Source organism: Lagenorhynchus albirostris, chromosome 11 (genome assembly GCF_949774975.1).
Source record: "Lagenorhynchus albirostris chromosome 11, mLagAlb1.1, whole genome shotgun sequence".
Classification (NCBI taxonomy): Eukaryota; Metazoa; Chordata; class Mammalia; order Artiodactyla; family Delphinidae; genus Lagenorhynchus; species Lagenorhynchus albirostris.
This window is the reverse complement of record NC_083105.1, coordinates 98,419,696-98,442,562: the sequence shown is the minus strand read 5'-3', so window position 1 is coordinate 98,442,562 and position 22,867 is coordinate 98,419,696. Positions and strand designations below refer to the sequence as shown.

The following is a 22,867-nucleotide window of genomic DNA, read 5'->3' as shown; positions in this document are numbered from 1 at the left end:
GATCCCTTTAGAGCCGGCTACAAAGGCAGAGTACATTTTGTAAAATACACAAGAGCTATGGAAACTGGTAAATAGTCTGCCCTTCCAAAATTACCACAAGAGATTTCTACCCTGGATTATTTCCCCGAAGAAAAGTTTTCTGGACTTTATTTTTCAGTTTCAAGAAAATTCACTTAATGGAAATGTTCTTCATATTAGATTTTTATTCCCTCTCTACTTTGAAAGTCAAAGCTGGACTGGCTGGATATTTGTCTTCATCCGTTTAAACTATATTTTCTGAAATAACTAAAAACGGCTGTGTTCCCTTCCTAGTTTTTTATTAACTAACTTTATGTCGCTTGATTTTAGAATGTATTTATCAGACTGTATCTATGTCAAAATACTGCACTATTTGGATGCCCTCTTCACTTCATACACCTCTGATGCATATTCCCACGTGTGGGACTGAAGGGGCAGGGAGCAGGGAACAGGGTCAGAGGGGGGGGGAAGGGGGCAGAGACCCTAGGATGAAATTCACAAGCCTCCCGCCCTCGGGTCCCTGCAGACACCTGACTCACAGAGAGCCAGAAATGCAAACCTGAGCTTCCTTCTGATCTCCAGGATGCCAAGGAAGGGGGCAGAGACCATTTCCGACTGCCTCTGAGAGCACCTTGCCACCAACGGCAAAACCAGCCTGAAATGACCACTGGGTGTCTGCACCCCAGGGCAATGGTACACATCATCTGTGCCCAGCGGGAGCCCAGGAGCTGTGCACGTCAGGGAGAGCCGTGTAAGGTTTTGTCAACTCTTTGGGGGAACATTATGGTACCGGCAGTTACTTAATTTGGCCAGCTGAAATATGGCAGTAGAGCGCGACTGGGCTTCTTTCCTGGTTCACCTATTACACTGTGAGAACAAATGGGACCCACTGGGCTAAAGCCCAGCGACAGAACAGGGCCGGTGGGACCTTATTGGTGCCATGCTCACACAGACACCCAGTCAGCTCAGAGTTTAGCTCCCAGTTCCCGTGAGACCAGTGGCAGGGCTTGGACACTATAGGGTGACCTGGTGTAGTGCATAGGGTCTTTTTAAATCACCTCTTGTCATCTGAGCCTCAGTTTCCCATTCAGAGGGACATGTAATAATTACCCTATGGAGCTCTGGGGAGAATCAAATGAAATGGTCCATTTCCTAGCTTCTGATGGCAGGGACAGAATAGTATAATCCTGGAATGACTGTTTTCATCATTCTCCAGTTGGTTAGCTAGCTTCACCATGTGTTCTCCCAGTTCTGATTAAATACAGTGTTAAGTCACCTGACCTGGTCCACTTAGTGATGAAGGTCTTCCTTGGTGATGATGGAGATGTTAGGTCTTGAGTGCAGCCCATGGTCATAGAACACATCCTCCTTTGCTAGAAGCCAAATGTGCTGCCCCTCTACCAGGCTCTGTGGTATCACTGCCAGTCTGAAAGGCAGGACCACTGCCCACACTCACAGGTCCACAGACACACACCGCCCCAGGTACTACAATACACACATCGGCAACTTTGAAGAGATATGACTGCCATCTGAGTCCAAGATGAAGGAGTTTGGTAAATAAATAGCCTTTGAAAATAATGATTCCTAAAAGGCTAAGAGAACTGATGACTTGATGACTCAATGACTTCCAAGAAGATCAGCCCAAAGGGGACCTAGCAAAAGGGAAATTTCATGTATCGAAAAGAGCAAGCTTTGGAATCAGACAGAGCTTCAAATACTAACTCCAACTCCCAACCCCATCTCCTACGAACTGCATCCATGGGCAAGGTACCAAGCTCTTTAAGCCCTCATTTTCTCATAGGTGTTTTGTGAGTATTTATGAGAGGGGATGCTACACACACACACACACACACACACACACACACACACACACACACACAATTCTATAGTCTAATAAGTCTGAGAAGCAAAAGCTTGCAAGGTACATTAGCATATCAAAAGCTCTAAAGAATCCTGCAATAAAGAAACCTGTCTAACTTGCTTAGCCAGTGTTTTTTAAAACCTCTTGACCACAGGTAACTGTCAATACCTTGCCTGCTAAACACACCTTTGAAAAACGTTGAAATAATGAATATATAGTGCTTAATACAATGTAAGGTACCTAATATATCTTAATAATGGTAGACATCACCATATAAAATATTCTTTTCCCATCCCCTCCTGGGTTCCTAGCATTCTACTACGATGGATATGATAAATATAGTAATGGTAGCAATGTGTCGTTACACTCTGGTGTTTGATCACACAGCTAACCCTAACAGATCCGGGTTCTGAACCAAGATGTGTCTGACCCCAAAGCCGTTATGCCGTACTGTCTTCCCATCCCTCGGGGACCCCCCTCCCCGGAGAGCAGAGCCCTTCAGCCGAGGTTAGAAGGGGCCGATCACGGTGAACATTTCCCCCTACCGGCCCCACGGGGGGCGAGAGGCCAGGGTTCCTACCTGGTGCCGGATCCCATCGTCACCGACGCACTGGGTGCAGGCCTCCTCGGGGACACAGCTGCCTTCCAGCAGCACGTGGTGCAGGGGGCAGAAGCAGCCTTCTGAGGGATGGTCCCCACAGGAGCTCGAGTTGCCCTCACATTGGCGGGGGCAGCCGCGCTCACAGTGGTTGTAGACCAGGGATGGCGGGCACGGCACAGCTGCAGACAGAGAAGGGGGTCACCCTCAAGGGTCTGCACCAACCAGAGGGAAGTGGTTCAGCTTCAAGGCAGTTGATCATCTAACAAACTTGCCGGGGCAGAAACTGCTAGTTTCCACCAATTTTCATTCTCTCCATCTTTCATAGAAATAGACCTTCAAGCCAGGCATGTGACCACTCAGAATAAAGACTACATTTCCCAACTCCCTTGCAACTAAGTGCAGTCATGTGATTACATTCTGACCAATGACCTGTAAGAGCAAGTGTAGACTCTTAACAGCAGTTTCTAAGGATCATTTTTTGAAAGACAGCTGCGTCTCTGGCCCTTTTCCTTCCTTCCCCTCATCCCGCCACTTAGAACCAGATGTGATGCCCAGAGCTCCATCTTAAACCGTGAGGAAAAGGCACACCCAACTGAGGACGGAGCCAAGAACCAGAATCCACTTCGAGACCCAGAAAGAGCTGGGACTGCCTCCCTCTGACCAGCTGTGTGACACAGAATTTTATTTCTCTCTTACTTGTAGCCAAATTTAATCCCAACTGACGATGTGAACCTGTGTATCCTTAGGAAGTTCTATGGTTCTTTTCTTTGAATACACATATATTTAATGCTTCGAAAATTCTCTTAACCTTAAGTAAGGAATCCACAGCTATGGAAGGCTGCCCTGGGAGAAAAGCTACAAAGTGATCCACGTCTCCCACTCTGGTCCTGCTCAACCCCTTCCTCACATTTTCACGGTGCCAAGGCAGGTAGTAGAGAAGGTTTCCAAGGATTTAGAGCACCAAAGACTTTCCTATAAATGCACGACAAATTGCCTGGAAGTAGACAAATTAATAAGCAGAGAAGGTGTGACCGGTAACTCAGAAACTGACATTTTCCCCTTAATCTGCAGGTAGGTTGAAAGGAGACTGTGTCATCCACGGGGACTCGGAAAACCAGAGCCCCAAAGACACCTGGGGGTTATCTAGTCCAACTATCTCATTCCAAAATGCAGAAACTGAGGTCCAGAAAGACTAAGGAAATAGCTGATGACCAGCTGAGCTGGGGCTAGGATGCCCAAGTCCTCCAGCCCCAGTTAAAGCTGTGACAGCATTATAATAATAAACTCGGAGACTCTGAGATGCCTGTACACATTGATCTCCCTCAAAAAAAAAAAAAAAAAAAGGTCAGGGATTACATTAGAAACTGAGGTTGCTGAAGTTCAGTGCTCTTATCACTCCAACACCCCATGTCTGATCCATCTTGGTGTCCCTGACATGTTAAATATTAAATGCATGCCAAGTCCAAGTAAGGAAGCTGACCTTGGGAGGTGTCTACACTAGCAATCCTGTGGTGTTTGTAATGAAGAAGCTTCTTGGTATTCAAATGGCAAAATTCCACTCACACTTCAAAATCCTGCTAAGGCGTGGGCTGCTCTGTGAGCCTTTGCTGAAGCCTGGTGCCGTTCCAAATTCGAGGTGACTGACTGCTCAGTCTGTACTTTGCTGTTGCCGGGATGTGTCTCATACATTAAAATCACATTTGTATGACCTGCAGAACTACTGCTAGAAAGGACCATGCTCTCATTTACATAGAAATTCATTACATAGAAATTCTATGTTCAAATTACTTATACATCTACCATCTTATCTGATCCTGAATGGAATCCTAGGAAACAGGAAATCCAGAGGTTTTGATCTTCATTGCCCAGATAAAGAACGTGAGGCCCAGAGAGGCTGAGCAGGTCCCCCATTCGTTGGTCTTCACAGCGTTTGGGGGTGCCTAAGGAGACTCACCACAGAAATCGGGGGTCCTCCAGTCGACACACACCCCCTTGGTCCGACAGAGGTGGGCATAAGAGGCAATGGCCTCACACACTTGCTCCTGGTGGCAACTGTCCTGCTGGCAGATGGTGTGAAATGTGGCCGGGGCAAGGACCGCGTGGCACTCGGCAAACAGCTCCGAGAGGAGGACCTGGCAGTGGGAGCCCCTGGAGATGGGACATGGCTCCTCGGGACCCAGCAGGCATGTCTGCCCCGGCTTCTGCACCGTCCACTCCTGGACCAGCGTCTTCCAGTCTGAGGTGACTGTGCCATCCCTCAGCATGAAGTCATTGGCCCCATTCTCATCACAGATGCCTAGAGAAGCAAGGAAAGACGTGGTTAGGAGCCCAGGGTGCCAACCCCTTGATGCCGGAGACCTGGCCATTCTCCATCACCGCCAGCGTCTGAACCTTACTACTGGACCCAGAAATAGCAGTGTCCAAGGGCCCTGAGGATAGGGCAAGGAGAGTTTATGTCAGGGAGGAGGGTCAGAAGATATTCTTACCACAGAGACCGTACATCTTTGAGGCAAAGGTCTTGGGGCTCAGCTGCAGCTGGAACTCGTTGTTTTGTGGGGTGAAGGTGAGGATGTGGCCCAGATGGTTGAGTCTGACCTCATACATAATGGCACCGTAGACACTGACCTCCATGTCCCCACCCACATAAGGGGCAGAGACCAGCCTCCCATTCACCACCACCTGCCCAAAGAAGAAAACCACCCATCAGTAGTCAGGGCAACAAGGAATCCTAGGGTTTCACTCTTAGCCGCTTTCCAAAGTTCCTGACAGTTCCTACACATTCACCCCACTCAAGTCCACTGTTATCCACAAACCCGGACATTTGCCAGCAGCTCTTCGAAGACAAAGGAGCTTTGCAGAGCTTGGCAAAAGAGTGGACTCTTATAACACTGAACAGACAGCCATGCATCTGGAACCCGAAAGCCCAGGGATTAAGAGGAACCTTGAGTCACTCTACAGGGAAGATGACTCCTCAAGAAAAGCTGGGGAAGTTGCTTACTTGCCAACTGGTCAGCGCCCTATCTCCAGGAGCACCTAATAGGACTACTTTAAGCATTTGATCTGATTTGATGGACTAGCTCTTTGGAGGCCCCACAATATATCTTATCAAACCTATTAAAATATACTCACATCCCACAATGAATATAATTTTTGCTGTAAAAATTTTAGAAGGCTTTTTATCCTTTTTTTTTTTTTTTTTTTGCGGTACACGGGCCTCTCACTGTTGTGGCCTCTCCTCACTGGTGTGGCCTCTTGCGGAGCACAGGCTCCGGAGGCGCAGGCCCAGCGGCCATGGCTCACGGGCCCAGCCGCTCTGCGGCACGTGGGATCTTCCCGGACCGGGGCACGAACCCGTGTCCCCTGCATCGGCAGGTGGACTCTCAACCACTGCGCCACCAGGGAAGCCCGCTTTTTATCCTTTTGATTTTTCTATTTTTGTCTGTGAGCTACTCATTTAACATATGACGAGCTGTGATTTTTCAGCAATCACTGTGCACGTTCAAGAATTCTTGCAAGAGGAGAACATCTAACCCATAAGCCGCTTTCACGAAATGAAATATTTACGATTTCTAAATGAACGTGTAAAGAAGTTGGCATAAAGCAACCTCTTGTAAACATTTAATCAAACATTTATTTTTTATCAGTTTTGCAGTTTTCTTTTTGAATCTTGGCTCCACACATTTTGTTTGGGCCCAGAATATTTTCATAGGCCCTAAGTATTTTCCTTTGGAAGGTTCGCAGCCCTGGGTACAGGGCACGTAATGCCTGCTGGGCAAGCAGCCTGGTGTCACCCCCATTCTTCTACCAGTGCCAGAAACTGGCATGACATTCATCACAATGTAATGCTATCGAAAATGGACCCTTTCTTCCAAATCTGGACCCAAAACAACATGAAATTACACCACCAGGGAGATAGCAATGAGCCCCTCCTACAAAGGTGGCGCTCTGCTCACGGGGCAGGAGGCCGAGTCCACAACAGGGCGCCAGCTAAAACCGGCTGCCACCGGGTCCACGTGGCTTCCCCAGGGGTCTGCCGCTGCCACGCTACAGGACTCACAGAAAGCACCTCCTACCTCCATGTTGCTGCGGAGCTCAACCGAGACACCGTTGTGTTTCACCTCGATGGACTTCATGCAGGTCTGCCTTGCCCTGGCGCTGCAGGCGTCATTATGGAGCAGTACCTCCAGGTCTTGCTCCTTGTTGTGAAATAAGACGTACGAGCAGTTGCCAGTCAGCTTGAAATTCTGTCCATCAAAGGTCACGATGTGCCGAGTAGAGCTGCCAGTGCAGACACCTGGACGGAGAGAGCAAAAGGATGGATATGACCTGCCCAGACTTCCTCTCCTATCTCCTCTGCTCTCTTTGGACTGACAGGGAGACTTGCGAGTACATCTTTCCATAGACTTCTGACATTGAAAACCATGTTAATGCTTCCCATACGAAAACAAAGAGAATCAGCTAGGGTGGCAGTAAGGAAAATTCAAAATGGAAAGAAACAGATACGATTAAAAGAATAATGTAGGTAATGAATAACGGAAGCACACGGAAGGGAGCGTGGAAACCAGCCTAAATAACTTTGGGGAAAAACTTACTATATACCCAGAGGCTAACGACAAAAAGAATTGTGCACAAATGTGTACTCTAGTTAGTAGATCTGTTTTTCATAAAGGTATTGGTTAGCAGTCCTGAAACTGCTTTACGTGTATTCTGTGTAGGGTCTACAGAGGAATGACGGCCCAGGGTTGTTCTAAAAGTGATCCTGGGCTTCCCTCGTGGCGCGGTGGTTGAGAGTCCGCCGCCGACGCAGGGGACACGGGTTCGTGCCCCGGTCCGGGAAGATCCCACATGCCGCGGAGCGGCTGGGCCCGTGAGCCATGGCCGCTGAGCCTGCGCGTCCGGAGCCTGTGCTCCGCAACGGGAGAGGCCACAACAGTGAGAGGCCCGTGTACCGCAAAAAAAAAAAAAAAAATAGTGATCCTAAGTGAACTTCTGCTACACAGTAAGGAGGACGTCAAAAGAGAGAAAGAAAGAGAGCCTGTGAGGGGTTGGATGCAAAAACAAACAAATAAATAAACAAAAAAAAATAACAAAACAAAACAAAAAACCCAGAAGGATGGCAGGGTGAAGCAGCAGACAGCGAAAGAATATAGAATATGCAACTGATATCAAAGGACCACTCCTGAGAGCTGGTAAGAAAATGCAGCTGCCTTAAACACCTGCCAGGCCGGTGAGTGCAGGGCCTCTCACAGAAGCACCAGTCATATAAGAACTTTGAGAGGCCACTTCCAGCTCCTCCCTCTCTGGGCTCCAAGCTGGAGGGAGGCTGACTACACCCCTTTCCCAGAGGCCAGGAGCCCACACAGGGATTAGGGAGGTGTTTCAACTCCAACTCAAGTTCAAAGTCTTGATTATTACCTGAGAGTGGGCATCTAATTACCAAATTGAGACCGTGTTTTACGACTTAAAGCAACCATAGAACTCTTTATAAATAAACAGAAATCATATGAGGTCTGATAGAGTTCTCATCCAGGCAAAAAGGAACTTTATCCCACTCAATAAATTCTAAAGGGAGAGTGAGATACAAGATACGGTTTTGATTTCAGCCCGCAAGTGGTGTCTGTTCATCATAATCAACTCGATCCATCCACTGCTGAGCAGGGATTGCCATAAGCAAACATTTCTCCCAACCATGAGACAGAGGGCTAGGCCACCCCACAGACGAACGCTCCCCACAGGTCTGCATGTGATGGAGCTGACTAGGTCCTCCTATTAAACCAGGCCACCGTGATGGTACACCCTGCATCCAGCGCTCAAACCCCTACAGGTATGATGGGGGCTTCTCTCTCACTGCTGTCCCTGCACTGCCTGGACCCCCTAAGGGTGACTCGTCAACAGCCAAGCTGAGCACTGACCTCAGAAAATCCATTCTTCCTTCTGGTTATGATTATCTGGGGCAGTGCCCTCCAAAAGGCACAGGAAGGGAACAGGGAGCCCTGGGACTGAATGGAAACACGTCCCGAGGTCACGAGAGGGAGGGAACACGGGTGGAGGGGGAAACGGGCTTCTGGTCTACCTCTCTGCACAGCCAAGCGAAAAGCACTGCCCCTCGAACACCGTCCAAGCTGGAGAAGCAGAGGACTCACAGGGGCAGGTCCAGCGGCAGCCACAGGCCTCTTCCACCCTGATCGGGGACTGGCTGTTGGGGCAGGAAGGCCGCAGCTGCTGGTCACAGTTGACCCGGTGACTATTCAGCAAGGTCTGGCCATCTGGCAGGCAGGTCACCGTGTGGCACCGATCCGGCAAGGTCCAGATGTCCCCGGGCTGCAGAGAAAGAACCACGTTCAGGCAGGGAATGGAATGAGGCACTTCAACACCCACCAGGCAACTGACGCCCTTGGAAAACAGAGAGACTAGGCCTTGGGCCTAAATGGCAGGGAGACAGGATACAGAACATAGGATGTACAGGCGGATCCACCCCAACCACAACCAAAATTTAAAAAAAGAGGCTATAATGGTAAGAGGGAGAATTGGACCCAGACCAAAGGAGGAAAAGTTCACCAGGGGAATGAGGGCCCCAAATATACATTCCTGATCTTTCCTTCAAAGTCAACGGAAATGAACGTACCCTCCTCTCATTCCCGTCCTCATCCACGCAAACACTGATGAACCCTGAAACAGACACAAGCAAGATCTCTGCTCCCACCCACCATCCAGAAATTCCGAGCCCTTCACTCGGCTACCTGGCTGGTCCTCGAAGCTGGATTAACTCTGAAAAGAACGTGAGTGGGTTTAGCAGTGAGGATGCAGGTACAGGAGATTAGGAGGACGTCATCCCGTGGTTCTTTGTGGTTAGTAGTCATTACAGTGACACAACAGTGATAATATGGCAACAACCACAGTCAGTATCTCCTTGTCCTCTTTTGTATATCGATCAGTGCCTAGTGAGAGGAGGAAAACGCAGCAAGAGGCTGAAAACTTAAAAGAGATCAAGGTTCCTACCCGGAGAGCCATCGTCTATCAAGAAAGGGCAATAACTCTGTAGTAGGTTTAGGCTCACAGCTAATTACATTAGGAAAATATAGAAAACCAGGTTTTAAAAAAAGCATGTACGGTAAAAATAAAAAGTTCCTAAACTTAAATTAACTTAAACTATGGTAGTTTGATGTTATATTCTATGTTATTGTATTTCTTTTTTTTTAATCTTTTCAGTTTCGTATTTTATTGAAGTATAGTTGATTTACAATATTGTGTTAGTTTCAGGTGTACAGCAAAGGGACTGTTATTTTTTTTCAGATTATCTTCCATTATAGATTATTACAAGATATTAGATGTAATTCCTTGTGCTAGACGGTAAATCCCTGTTGCTTTCTAAAGCCCTTTATACCCATGCTGACGGTGAGTGCGGGGCATGGGGAAGAGGTCCATGATCTAAGGATGTTGGAGTTCCCTGCCTCTGTCTTCCACTTCTTTGACCAAGAGCTCTGTGCTCAAGTTAGCATGGACAGTAAGGATGGACGGAGGTCTATACACAGAGAACTTTCTGGTAACCCCTTGGAGGTTTGCCTTACGACCTTCCACGAGTAGACACTTACAGGTCCCGGCCTATAACACAAACTTACTTCAAGGCCAAATCTTGTATAGGAGAACCTCTGAGTCTCTAGATGGGTTCGGTTGCTTTTGTTTCTGTTTTGAGGGGGATAAGAAAAACATGCCAAGACTCACCAGAGCACAGCTTGTGGAGGAAGGAATTGCCCAGGGCGACCATGGTGGGGAGGTCTTCGATCCGCTGGAGCTGCACCACGTTGGAGCTGGCCCCTGGGCCCGCCAAGATCCTCAGCTGGGCCAAGTCATACCCGTCTCCAATCCCAATGGGGAACACCGCCACTCCTAGGGTTACAGAGGAGCAAGAAAGGGTCTGTGTCAGCCTTTGGCCAGGTGGGCTCAAAATGCGCTGGCCTGAAGCTACACCCAGCGTGTGCACAGAGCCTCATGTTTTCCAAACTGGCCACTCACACCGACCCTGTGAGGAGGGCATTCAATCAATCAACAAACGTTAGTGAGGTCCTGCTCTGTGTCAGGTACTATTCTAAGCAGTGAGGATACTGTAAACCAAGCAGATCAAGTCCTGACCTCAGGGAGCTTACACTGGGGAGAGACAGACAACACACACACAAGTAAGTAAATATCTAGTATTTCAGACCTGGATAAGTGCTTAGGAAAAAACAAGATGGGGTAAGGAGGATAAGAGTTACTAGGGTAGGGGTGAGGGTTATTGTTTCATACAGGATGGTTGGAGATGTGTGCGGTGAAAAGATGAAGGGCAGAAGGAGCCAAGAGGACATCCTGAGCACAGAGACAGTGCGTGCAAAGGCCCTGGGGCAGAAAATTGGCTGCACAGTCCAGGGAGGCCAGAGCAGAGAAAGCGGGAGAGGGACACAGATCATGCAGAGCTTCAGAGGCCGCAGGAAGGACTAAACATGTTCTCTGAATGAAATGGGAGCCAGCCGAGACTTGAGAGCAGAGGAGTGACGTGGGTGAGCTGACTTCAATGTTTAAAGGGTCACTGCAGCTGCTCTGCTGATTGTGAACTTCGGGGGCAAGGATAGAAGCTCGTAGAAAGCTGTTCCAGGTAGAAAGCTATTACAGTAATCCAGGTGAGAGATGATGGGGGCTTGAACTAGGAGACAGTGGTGCAGGTGGCATGCAGGTGATATGGCGTGGTGGCATTCTCAGTGTATTTTGAAGATGGAACTATAGTTTGTTGATGGACTGGATGGACGTATGGGAGAAATAGAGGAATTAAGGACGCTGAGGCCTTTGACCTGAGCAACTGGAAGGATGGAACCGCCATTTTCCTACGATGGGAAAGACTGTAAGAAGAGGGGATTTGGAGGTGAGGGTCAGTAATTCAGTTTATGCTGAGGTGCCTGTTAGAACATCTAGGTGGAGATGTTCTAATTCCTAATCCAGACTGGAGATAGGAATTCTTAAGTCAGTCGTGCATAAATGTATCTAGACGAATGACACAGAATGAGACCACCCAGGAGGTGAGTGTAAGAAGAGAAGAGAAAATGTCAGTCACAGGGCTTAGCCCGGGGTACATGCATCTACAGGTGAGAAACAGGCTTTGAATGGTTCAGTGATGTGCCCTGGATCATGTCTGTTTCCTCCAGACCACAGCTGCTTCCTTTCTCGATGAAAGACTTTCTTTGGATTCTTGATACTAAAGGAGAAAAGTCTCCATCATAAAATTACCCCAATTAGTTCTCCAGAAAGTTCTAGGTATTTGCAGTTTGCTTACGATTAGAGCTAAGTTTCTGCTAGCAGCTTTTCACCTTTTCTAAGCTGGTTGTATCACCCCAACGTACATCCTTTCAGGGTCCTTTTCCCCAAAATAATAGGTTTCATCAATAGGTCACATTCATTCATTTAACAAACGTTAAGTGGTCACCTATTCTGTGCATCGTGCACAGACGATACAAAAATAAGCAAGCTTTTGCCCGTGCCTTCAAAGAATCCCTAGCTTGTGCAAGAAACAGATATCTAACATAAAAACAACGTGGTTTGCACATTTTGAGTCGTTCCAATGGTACAGAAAAGGGAGTGAACAACTCTCGGGAAGACATCAGAGGAGAGACAGAGCGGGGTTCTGAAAGATGAGCCACTCTCCCGGGGGCACGGGAAGGTGTCACGTCATGTCATCCCACTCACCCAGCCCCCCGCCAGCGCGACACTGCCTGCCCCGGCTCACGTGCTGTTGCTGTTCACAGCACAAGCTCTCATAGGCACCGAGGCTCGGGCACACCTGCATCCGTCCCCTTCCTAAAGCAGCAGCCTTGGTCTCCTGTCCATCCTGCACCCCCAAGCCCCTTAGGCTGCTACTGGACAGGGGCTCAGAATACAGGAAGGTCTCCGACGGCTCTCAAAGCCCCAAAATGTATCACTCTAGCCTCAGAGTAGAGAGAGGCTAAGGACACCACAGGCGCGGGGGTATGACCCAGCCCTCAACGCAGAGGGAATATTTGGAGAGGTTAAAAGGTACAGTCAAGGTCTTCCCTGGTGGTGCAGTGGTTAAGAATCCGCCAGCCAATGCAGGGGACACGGGTTCGAGCCCTGGTCCGGGAAGATCTCACATGCCGCGGAACAACTAAGCCCATGCACCACAACTACTGAAGTCCACGCGCCTAGAGCCCTCGAGCCACAACTACTGCGCCTGCGTGTCACGACTACTGAAGTCCGCGCGCCTAGAGCCCGTGCTCTGCAACAAGAAAAGCCACCGCAGTGAGAAGCCCGAGCACTGCAACGAAGAGTAGCCCCCGCTCGCCACAACTAGAGAAAGCCCGCGCGCAGCAACGAAGACCCAACGCGGCCATAAATAAATAAGTAAATAAATAAAATACATTTATAAAAATAAAGTTACAGTTGAAAGCATGCAGACACATGAAGGATAAACACACATTTATTACTGCTTGGTTTCCAAATAACACAGGGATTGGGCAATTTCCCGCTGCTTGAAACCGGGCCCCATGTGGGTATTAAGTATTCAAAATCAGCCAGGACGTCGCAAAGTAACCGCCGCCCACTCTGAACCCGCTAGCAGTTTGCGGGCGCAGGACTGCACCCCCGACACTTACGGTTGGATCTGGCGGCAGCGGCGGCCTCACCCACTGAGTCCGTGGAAGTGCCCATGACCAGGATGACCACCGCCTTCGAGGCTTCAGGCCTGGCACCGTGGACTTGGGATGTGACATAGCGCACTGCAAAGCCCAACGCGTTCCCTGGAAGAGAGAACGGGCCACACAGTCAGTCCTGATGCGGGGAAGGTGGGTGTGAGGCCGGCTGAGCATCCTGCCTCCAGGGGGAGCCTTAGGTCATCGAAACGGAGTAACTCAGAGACTCAGAGAGTCTCACACACAAGTGAGATCGATCGGGAAGAGCACCTTGGCCCTTGGTTTACAGGGAAGAAAACGAAGGCCAAGGAGCCAAGGGGCCGGCCGGGGTTAACCGGTCACTTACACCAAGAACTGGGGCCAGACGCGGCCCCTGCACCCCAGCCCGCCAGCGCGTTACCGATTTGGCTGGGGCCGCCCTCCTGCTGCATGTGGTCCACGAGGCTCAGTAAGTGGGTCTTCTCCAGGGGCACGGTCCACGGCACGTCGATGGTGGTGATACTTCCGTACTGGAGCACCGACACCTGGGTGAGCTGAGGGCCTGACAGGAGAGGAAGCACAGAAGTCACACTTTGAATCAGGAAGAGCCCCTGAAAGCGCCCCTTCGGGCGCCTCACTCACCTATATTGGCTCTTGAGATGAAAGCCTTGGCAAAACTCTTCATTTCGTCAAAGTAAGAAGCTGGAAAGCTGGAGGAGCCGTCCAGGAGGAGGACCACATCCAGGGGCTGGCTGCAGTCTGCAAGGAGAGCAGAGGGGAGCAACCAGGGCTGTGGGGGACTGGCGCCAGGCCCCTGCAGCAGACACACACTCAGTGGGTGTGCAGGGCGCCGCCGACCACGCAGCGCCACGGAGGGGAGGCGTGTCCCCCGGTTCTGCACCTCGGCAGCTGGCGCCAGGCAGCAGGGAAGGGGGCCGTGAGTCCCCGGGTTTGGAGGCGCTGGGGAGACTCCAACTCCACCCAAAGGCAGTTTAAATGCTACAGATGGAAGCAAGAGGCATCCTCCCCTCCATTTCGGGGGCTGCAACTCTTCTAGAACTGAGTGAAATACTGGAGCAGAAAACAGGCAGATGACAAGAGGAAACAGAGCAGCACACCCCTGGAAGGTGAGCTTGTGTGTCCTCAGGTCTCACGGGGCACGCAAGGAGGTAGAAGGTGAACCGATTAAAAATGCCTAAAGCTCATGTTAATGTTTGGGAACAGGGTCACGATCGCAGTGAGGAAACAAACTCTGGCCCAAACACTGTTCTGAGGTTTGATGATGCTATTACTGAAATAGCACAAGAATTTAGACAAATCTGTGGCTCTGATGAAAACAAAAACAAAGGCACGGATAACGAGTATGGGGATCAAGAGACCGTAAAAGAAGGCTAGTGATTCTGGGGCGTCCCAACCACACCAAGTCAAGGTGTTAAAGAGCTCGGAAGTGACTCATCGTTAGTATCAGTTAAGAGGCAATAATCACAGCCGTGGAGTTACGTCATTTCTGAGCACCTGCTAAGTACCGGGTACCGCTCTAAGCGTATTTCAAGTGCTAGTGTTACCAGCATTTTACAGATGAGGAGACTGATGGACACAGGGGTACTTGCCCAAAATTACCCCAAAATTATTACCAAAATAATTGCAAAAATTACCCAGCTCGTAGGTGCCAGAGGTGAGGTTCAAACTAAGGCAGCCCGGCTCCAGCATCTACTGGACTTCCTGGCCTCGCCCCGAAGAATGTCAGGCGCTGAGAAAAATTTTATCCACCCAGTGTGGTAAAAACAGCTGATAGTCGCCATATTGAACAGGTTGCCTCCAAGGCAGGGAGTGGGACTGGGTGGGGATGCGGCTATATGGTAAAGCAGGACTTGTATTTTTTTTACTCCATATCCTGGTTTTGCTTACATCTTAATAAGCTTGCATTACCTTTGCATTTTCAAACTCAGACCATAAGAAAAGATCCTTCCCCCCAAACAAAGATCACAGGTGGGGTGGGAGGTGAGGAAACGCAGACACTCTGAAGGCAGGGGTCTGGCCGAAGGCACAGAGCAGGGAAGCCAGATCTAAACCTGAGAATCGCGTCTCCACCAAGGCCGCCCCCAGTGCCCCCAAGTCCTCGCCCCCATGCAAGGCGCCCGCATACCTGAGACGGGGGCGGAGCTGGGGAGATGCGGCCCCTCTCTGGAGCAGCACCTCTGCAGCACCAGGTCAGGAGCCTCTCGGGGGAGTGTCTCGAAGTCCTTGATGAAGATGGGGGCCTGGGGCCAGCCGATCTTCTCCAGCTCCGGCACGTCCACGCGAGGCCCCACTCCGATGGGCACCACCTGGATGTCTCCGGGCATCCGCCTGATCTCATCTGAGGCCGGGCTTCCCGTGACCATGTAGACCAGGTTGGGCGCCTGCCCCCGGTCCCCCTGGCTGGCCGAGAAGCTGTGCTCCGACAGGTACTGCAGGGCCAGCCCGGTGTTGGTCCGGTTGCCACCCCGGTAGCGGATCTCCCGCAGCCGCCGCAGGACATCCTCCTTGGACTGCGCCTCTCTGAAGGAGTGCTCCACGGTCACCACGTACGAGTACTGCAGCACCGTGACGTGGACACCGTCCTGGCCCACGTCCATCTGCCGGATCACCTCCTCCAAGAACTCTGTGCTCCTGTTGAAGCTGGCCTCGCCCACGCTGTCCGACCCTTCCAGGAGGAACGCCACATCCAGGACCACGGAGCTCCTCCTGGGCGCCAGTGTCACGGGGACCTGGGCCGTGAGCGGCCGCTGCGTGGGGGCAGGCGCTTCGGGGGCGAGGTCGCAGAGGTAGCTGATGATCTCATCCCTCCGCTGCTCTAGCTCGTCCACGCCGCTGAGCACGAAGGCCTTGTTCTCGGGGGCCTGCTTCTCGAGGAGGCGGATCTGCCTGAGGCTGGCGTGGGGCCCGATGCCCACGGGGACCAGGACGACCTTCTTCTTCTTCAGGCCCTGGACGTAGCGGACCAAGTTCCGGGCCAGCCTGGGGGGCTCCTGGCTGGCCGTGAGCAGCAGGGCCACGCGGGAGGCCTCAGGCCGGTCCACCTTGCTGAAAATCTGGAAGAGCGTGTACTTCAAGACCTCGCTGGTGGAGGCCACCTCGCTGCCCGCGTACTTCACCTGCCCGGCGATGCGCCGCAGCTCCGACGGCCGCTTCCGGTCCCGCAGTGCGATGTAGGCGTGGGAGCCGTCATGGTACTCCACCACGGCCACGCGGATTCGCTTCTGGGAGATGTGCAGACGCTCCATCACGCCCACCACGAACGCCTTCAGCGTCTCGAAGTCAGCCTCAGACAGCTTGGAGGAGCCGTCCAGCAGGAAGACCAGGTCCAGGAGTTTGCTGCAGAAGAAGTCGTGCAGGGGCGGCTCCGGCGTGTCCTCCACGTACGGGGTGGTGAGGTCAACTGGGCCTTCTGTGGGGGGCACCACCAGGCCTCCCGGTTCCCTGCAGGCTTCACAGGTGAGGCTGACACCATCACAGTGACTGCAAGAGGGGAGAGACCGAAATGGTTCAGGAAGAACCTCTGGGCACTTCCCAGCCCACCGAACCCGAGACCCCAAGGAACACTCCCCACTCGAGAGAGACACCATGTTTAACATAGTCCCCAAGCGGCCCCCCTACACACACACACACACACACACACACACACACACACACACACACACACACATTTCCCTTGAGTTTTGATCCCCTTGAAAGCCAAAGATTTCACCCACCCTAGGACCTGAAAAAGAATCTTTCTTCTTTCTTAGCAATCCACACAGCCATTCAAAGTTGGTTTATTTTCAACCTATGTCTCTAGCAACATAAATATTTAATTATAATCCAAGCCTTCTCCCAAATATCTCCAAAGACAAACACTGCTCTAAAATGTTGATGCTGACCGGGCCTTATAAATGTTCTATCGAAGACAAATGCTTTTCAGTATTTATTACAACAGAATTTAAGCTGCATGAATTCTGTACTATGTTAACATGTTGGGCCCTAAGGAAGAGAGGAAAACTGGAGTAAAATCATTTCAGAGAGATGAATAAAGATGCAAAATCCCAGCTTGATCCGGCAGAATAAAGTACTGGGAGTGGTACATGGGGGTCTCCAAGACGTTAGACAGAGAACGACAGTGACTCACTCATTCTTTCCTGCAATGGACCCACCGTTTAACCCATCCTGTGCCGGGGTCTAGCTGTGCTCCACACCCAGTCCCAAGCCCCCCACACAAATTCTCACCCCGCCAGGCCAAAGTTCCAACCCCCTGGGCACGTCTCTCTTTCACCAGTGTCCTGGAAAGTGGCAGGCTCCGTCAGACCACAGGAGAAATCAAGCTGCCTGCGGCGGTGACCCACACAGGCTAGAACCTTCTCCTTCAACCCCGGTGGGAGCCCGGGGGCAGCGACCCGTGACTCCCAGTTACAGGAGCCGCATCCTGGGACCTTGGCCATGGCCCGAGGTGTCTGTGCCCCACTGCAGAGTCAGGGGCTCCACCTCTCTTCCTGCCCTGCATCCCCACCTCCAGTAAAAAAGAAATCTGACTTCCATAGATGCCTGTCCCCGGACTAGATGCCACCTCCAAGGATAAGAAGAGACCACGTCCTTCCTTCAGCAAGAAGAGGTAGAAAACCTAAATCTCTTGAGAGATATTTCCTGGAAAAGAAATATAGCCTGTCCTCAAAGACAGAGAAGCAAAGTAAGTAAGAACAGGACATTCTTCCCCAAACCGACACTTCTGGGCAGGCCCCCAGGTTAGACAGTAAGACCCACCACTTTGGACAACCAGGGGGGCTGTTTTACCAAATCTGGCAGCGCTCAGGGTCCCCGGCGTTCAAGGTGATTTTCTTCCCGGGCGCTAAGCGCTGACCGGCCGCCTCACACACAGGGCAGTCTTCAGGGTTGACGCAGGTCTGCAAAAGCTCATCCAAGATTTTCCCTGCATGAGAAGCCTCTCGTTAGGAGCCAAAGTTCCCACCTTTCCCACAAGGAAGACTCTCCTTGCACTAGAAGGCCTGTCCCAGCTCTGCCTGCCTCCCCCAAGGGTCCCCTCACTGCTTAGGGAGCATCCTTCTTTCTGAAAAATTAGGAGGGGGTGTTCCTTCCCCCACCTCGCCTCCTCCAAACCCCAGGACAAAGCAAATCTTATCTCCAAGGGTCTTTTTGCTCCTCCACCGAAGGAGATATCTGATAACTCTAGATCTGTGCTATCCAATACTGCAGCCAGTAACCACGTGCGGCTGGTTACGTTTAAATCTCAATTAAGTAACGTTCAGTAAAATTGAACATTCAATTCCTCAGACACAGGAGCCACATGTGGTAGAAAGTTGGTAGAAAGTTCTACCAGAAAGCGCTGCTCTAGATGACACGCCCATAAATGGACCCCAGAAGCACCGCATGGGAGCTCGGCTTGACAAAAACCACAGCTGGCCTGGCTTTGGTGGAAGGACACGGAAACAGGGCCTAGGGTAGTGGGGCTGGGGACAGGGCGCCACCAGGCGAGGCCGAGAAGAAGCGGTGCAGGGAGCCAGCTTTCCTGAGGACCATCCCAGCCCCGCACGCCTTCCCCGCGGGGGCCAGGGCCTCACCCGGAGGGCAGTGTGCGTGGCAGCCCTCCACGCACTGCACGGGGCAGGCCAGCGGCTCCGGGCGCTGGCACGTGACGGCACAGGCAGGAGCACAGCTGTTGTAGCGCCACTCACACTGGTACCCACTGTCCCGCAGGTTCCGTTCCTCGCAGCTCTGGGCTGTGCAGACCCCAAAACAGGCAGGACCGTTATTAAAGCACCGGGCAACCCTGGGCCACCCCAGACAGACGGCCCCAAGGAGGGGATGAGGGTACTGGGGGACTACGGAGTCACCACGTGAGAGGCGTCTAGGCTTGAGAGCCCCTGAGCCAGGAGCCTCGTGGTTCTGAGTCCATTTTCCTTATAAAAATGATCAGCCACTTACATGCAGGAAGGAAGGCGCAACATAAAGTCTGAGCTGCTTGACCACGACGGCAAATGTGATCGTGTCTAATCACAGACACTCTGACCACCTTCTTCTCTTCGTCACTGCTCCCTCTTCTCCATTTCCTTGAATCTCTCTCCCCATTGCTCTCTCCCCATCGCTGTCTCCAGCCCCACGCCTCCTCATGCCCATGCACGCCTTAACCCCCTGCAGCCTCGGCCATCACCCCCACATGGGTCTCTGTCTTCTCCCCCACCAAGGTGCCCTTCCTCACCACCCAAGGTCTAAATGCGCGAGGGGGGAGGGGCGTGTCTGGGACCACGAGGGACAGCAGGACTCACGGCACAACGTGGCCGTCCTCCAGGCCACCACCTCGCCGTGCCGGGCACACACGTGGGCGTAGGCAGCGACGGCGTCGCAGAAGCAGGCACAGTCCCCGACGGACTCGCAGGAACAGGTGTCGTAGATGCAAACATCCAGGTATGGCTCGGGGTCCACCTGCAAGGGAGACGCAGGTGGCCTGGGCTGCACTTGGGGACTCTGGCTCTTGGTCTGGGCGTGAATGTTCCAGTGGTCAGAGGAGGGACAGGGGCTCCAGGCAGAAGGAAAGATGTGAGGCAATGGTCCCAAGGAGGAAATGGGTAAAAAGGCAGAAATCCTACGTTCTTATGTGGAGTCCAGCAAGAAAAGGGGAAAAAAGCAACCCTGCCAGCCTCTCCTAGAAGAGATGTGCCTGAGAATTTTTCAAAAGAACATTCCTTTCTGTCCATCTGTCCACGTACCTGCTCAGCCATCCATCCGTCCCCATAAGCCACTCCCACCCTCTTGGGTGTCTGCGTGTTTTACATAAACACCACACACACACACACACACACACACACGCACACAAACACACTCTTTCCTGGCCTCCACTCAGCAAAGAGACTGAGGAAACACATCAGGACCACTCACACTGTCTCGCTGAGATGCTACAGGCTAGCGTGCTGGACCGCGGCCGGCCCGGTGCTCCTGGACTCCGACCCTAGATCTCCCCGGAGGGGAAGCCCACCGTCGGTCCGTGCTCAGCCTCAGGAGCCACCTCTCACCTTCGGCTGCCCCAGACATGCCCCCCACACCCACCTTGTTCAGGGCAGTTGTGGTGAGAATGAATTCGGACGTTAAGCCAGTCACTGTGCCCAACAGCCCCGGTTTCCCTGACCCTCTCACTGTCCCCGCCCTTCCAGCTCAGGTGCCTCGGGTCTCCACCAAACCAGGGGATCCTAAGTATCCTTCGGGTCCTGAGGGATTAAAAACCACTGGATGGACAGAAAGAGCTGAGACACAGGTGTTCAACCGTCACTCCCACGAGGGAGCTGCCACGGAGCAGCACGCGTGTGCACCTGGCTGTGTGTGTGTGTGTGTGTACATATACATAGACACACGTGTACCCACACATACACAGGTGTGCGTATATACATTCAGACAGAGATAGAGAGAAAACTGCATCGAAACTTGTTTGGGGAATTCCTTGTCACCTTGTGAGATAAAGACACAAAAAGAACCTGCTGTAGAGCACAGGGAACTGTACTCAGTAGTCTGTAATGGCCTATATGGGAATAGAATCTAAAAAAAAAGCAGTGGATATATGTCTATGTATAACTGATTCACTTTGCTGTACAGCAGAAACTAACAAAACATTGTAAATCAACTATATTCCAATAAAAAAATTTTTTTAATGAAATAAAATAGAAAACCCACAAGGACCTACTGTGTAGCACAGGGAACTCTGCTCAATACTCTGTAATAACCTAAATGGGAAAAGAATTTGAAAAAGAATAGACACATCTATATGTATGAGTGAATCACTTTGCTGTACATCTAAAACACAGCATCGTTAATCAACTACGTTCCAATATAAAATAAAAATTAAACAACAACAAAAGACACAGAAAGAAGCCATAGAGTGCAGGCTGAAAATCTGGCTTCAAGACCAGAAAGGAGTTTCCGTGAGACAAGACCTGGGAACGGGGGCAGCGGCGCGGTGCCCGGGGCCAGAGACACGGTGGGCATGGGAGAAGGAAGCTCCTGCTCTGATGTCGGAGACAAGATCATCTGTGGGCGACAAGCCCCAAGACTGAGGCTGGAAGAGCAGCAGCATTGGATGCCCAGAGAACCATGCAGAAAAACGATCTGCCAGGCACTGCTCTCCTCATACACCCTCGATTATTCTTTCTGCTCCCCAGCCTGAAGCCAAGAGAGGTGAGCAGCTGCAGACGATCTCTGAGGCTCCTGCAAGCAACCACAGCTAGAAGCGCCTGCCCTCGGGGGCCCCGCCGCCCTCACCAGCCTGTTGCACTCCTGGAAGATGTCGCTGGTGAGGATGCTGCAGGAGGAGTCCACCATCGTCTGCTTCAGGACGTTGTTGTGGCAGGTGGCAGGGGAGGGGTCCAGTGGCACCTGGGGAACCGGGCAGGAGTACACAGGTGGACCCGGAAGAGTCAACCCGGAAGGGCTCCAAGAGGCCCTCTCCCCAGGCTCTGCCCCCGCCACAGGCCCTAGCACCCACCGCCCACGGTCCGCACCGCGACCCCAACCTACTTTCTGGGTGTCGGCGCACCGCGGGCTCACTTTCCAGGAATTCCCGAAGTCCACGGGGTCTTCCTCCACTTGGAGGCTACTGCTGGTGAGGTCGTTGTTCTGGATGCCGTCAAAGTTCCCACACAGGCCACACACCTGCTCCTGGGGGACCAGTTGGGAGCATAAGCTTTGCAAACCTCAGAGCAAACTCTGAGTCAGGAAAGCGAGGGTTCCAGGCAGCATGGGAGGCAGGCTCGCCTGAGGAAGAGGAGGGTGGGAGGGGACAGGGAGGGAGACGCAGAAGGAGACCAGGGTGACCAGCAAAGTCTTGACCTTGCCAAGGCCTTTGCCCGGCTTCCACAATGACCTCATGTTAAGGTTAAGGAAACCAAGGCCATTCACAAAGAGAGGCAGCCCACCCATGTCCCTGGGATGGCCAACTAGGCCTCCAGGGCCCTGGTGTCTGCAGTATAAACCATCAGCTGCCCCAGTAAGGGTCTGAGCAGAAGAGGAGCTGGTCCAGCATTACACCAATGAGAATGTGAGAAGTCTGAGGGGGGAACGTTCTAGTCCTACTTGACCGTGGACAGGTGAGTCCCTTACCTAAACAACTGCAGCCTGTTCGGAGCAGGCTGGCCAGCACTAAATGCCCCCAGGGCTGACGTAATATCTTCCTCAACTCCATGTTCACCTATCATGGGCTGCAGGACACAAGTCCTGACCGACTAATGAATGAATGGGTGGAAACCATCACATAAGAACCCTGGACAAAACCGGAGCTATTTGGCCTGGAAAAGAAAAGATGCCATGCTCTTAGAACAAATTTGGAGCCCTGCCTCGGGACAAAGAGATGTGACTTATTCTATTTTGCTGGGAAACATGGACAAAAGGACAGAGATCTTTACATGGCCCGACAGCCCCCATGGCATGGCCCCTGCCCCGTCCCTGCCCTTGGTAACTACCAGTCACCCCAAGCCCCTCCTCTCCAGCCGCCCTGGCCTCCGTGTCCAAACGCAAACACCGTCCACCTTAGGGCCTTGGCACCTGCCACTCCATCTGCCTGAATTCTCAAGTCAGGACATTTACGCGGCTCCTTCCCTCCCTTCCACAAAGACTCCACTCACACCCTTTGAGACGGGTCTCATCAGACCAACCAGTCTAAAACACACAATATCCCCACTAGAATATGATCTCCACCAGGGTTGTTGTGGACAAAACCATGGTGCC

The 22,867-nt window shown here is 51.8% G+C and overlaps 1 protein-coding gene across 2 annotated transcripts in view; it reads right to left on the bottom strand.

Moving 5' to 3' along the window:
* Positions 1-22,867, bottom strand: part of VWF (von Willebrand factor) — a 136,507-nt gene that overhangs the window by 30,232 nt on the left and 83,408 nt on the right. For both annotated transcript variants that reach the window (XM_060167141.1, XM_060167140.1), the window contains exons 23-38: positions 21,662-21,802; positions 21,407-21,520; positions 19,426-19,582; positions 18,721-18,879; positions 17,936-18,071; positions 15,276-16,630; positions 13,772-13,888; positions 13,551-13,691; positions 13,115-13,258; positions 10,203-10,367; positions 9,106-9,149; positions 8,624-8,801; positions 6,554-6,774; positions 4,967-5,159; positions 4,435-4,776; positions 2,460-2,659 (exon numbers count right to left, since the gene is read on the bottom strand). In XM_060167141.1, the coding sequence (XP_060023124.1) occupies positions 2,460-2,659; positions 4,435-4,776; positions 4,967-5,159; positions 6,554-6,774; positions 8,624-8,801; positions 9,106-9,149; positions 10,203-10,367; positions 13,115-13,258; positions 13,551-13,691; positions 13,772-13,888; positions 15,276-16,630; positions 17,936-18,071; positions 18,721-18,879; positions 19,426-19,582; positions 21,407-21,520; positions 21,662-21,802 (3,807 nt within the window). The remainder of the gene's footprint in view (positions 1-2,459; positions 2,660-4,434; positions 4,777-4,966; positions 5,160-6,553; positions 6,775-8,623; positions 8,802-9,105; positions 9,150-10,202; positions 10,368-13,114; positions 13,259-13,550; positions 13,692-13,771; positions 13,889-15,275; positions 16,631-17,935; positions 18,072-18,720; positions 18,880-19,425; positions 19,583-21,406; positions 21,521-21,661; positions 21,803-22,867) is intronic.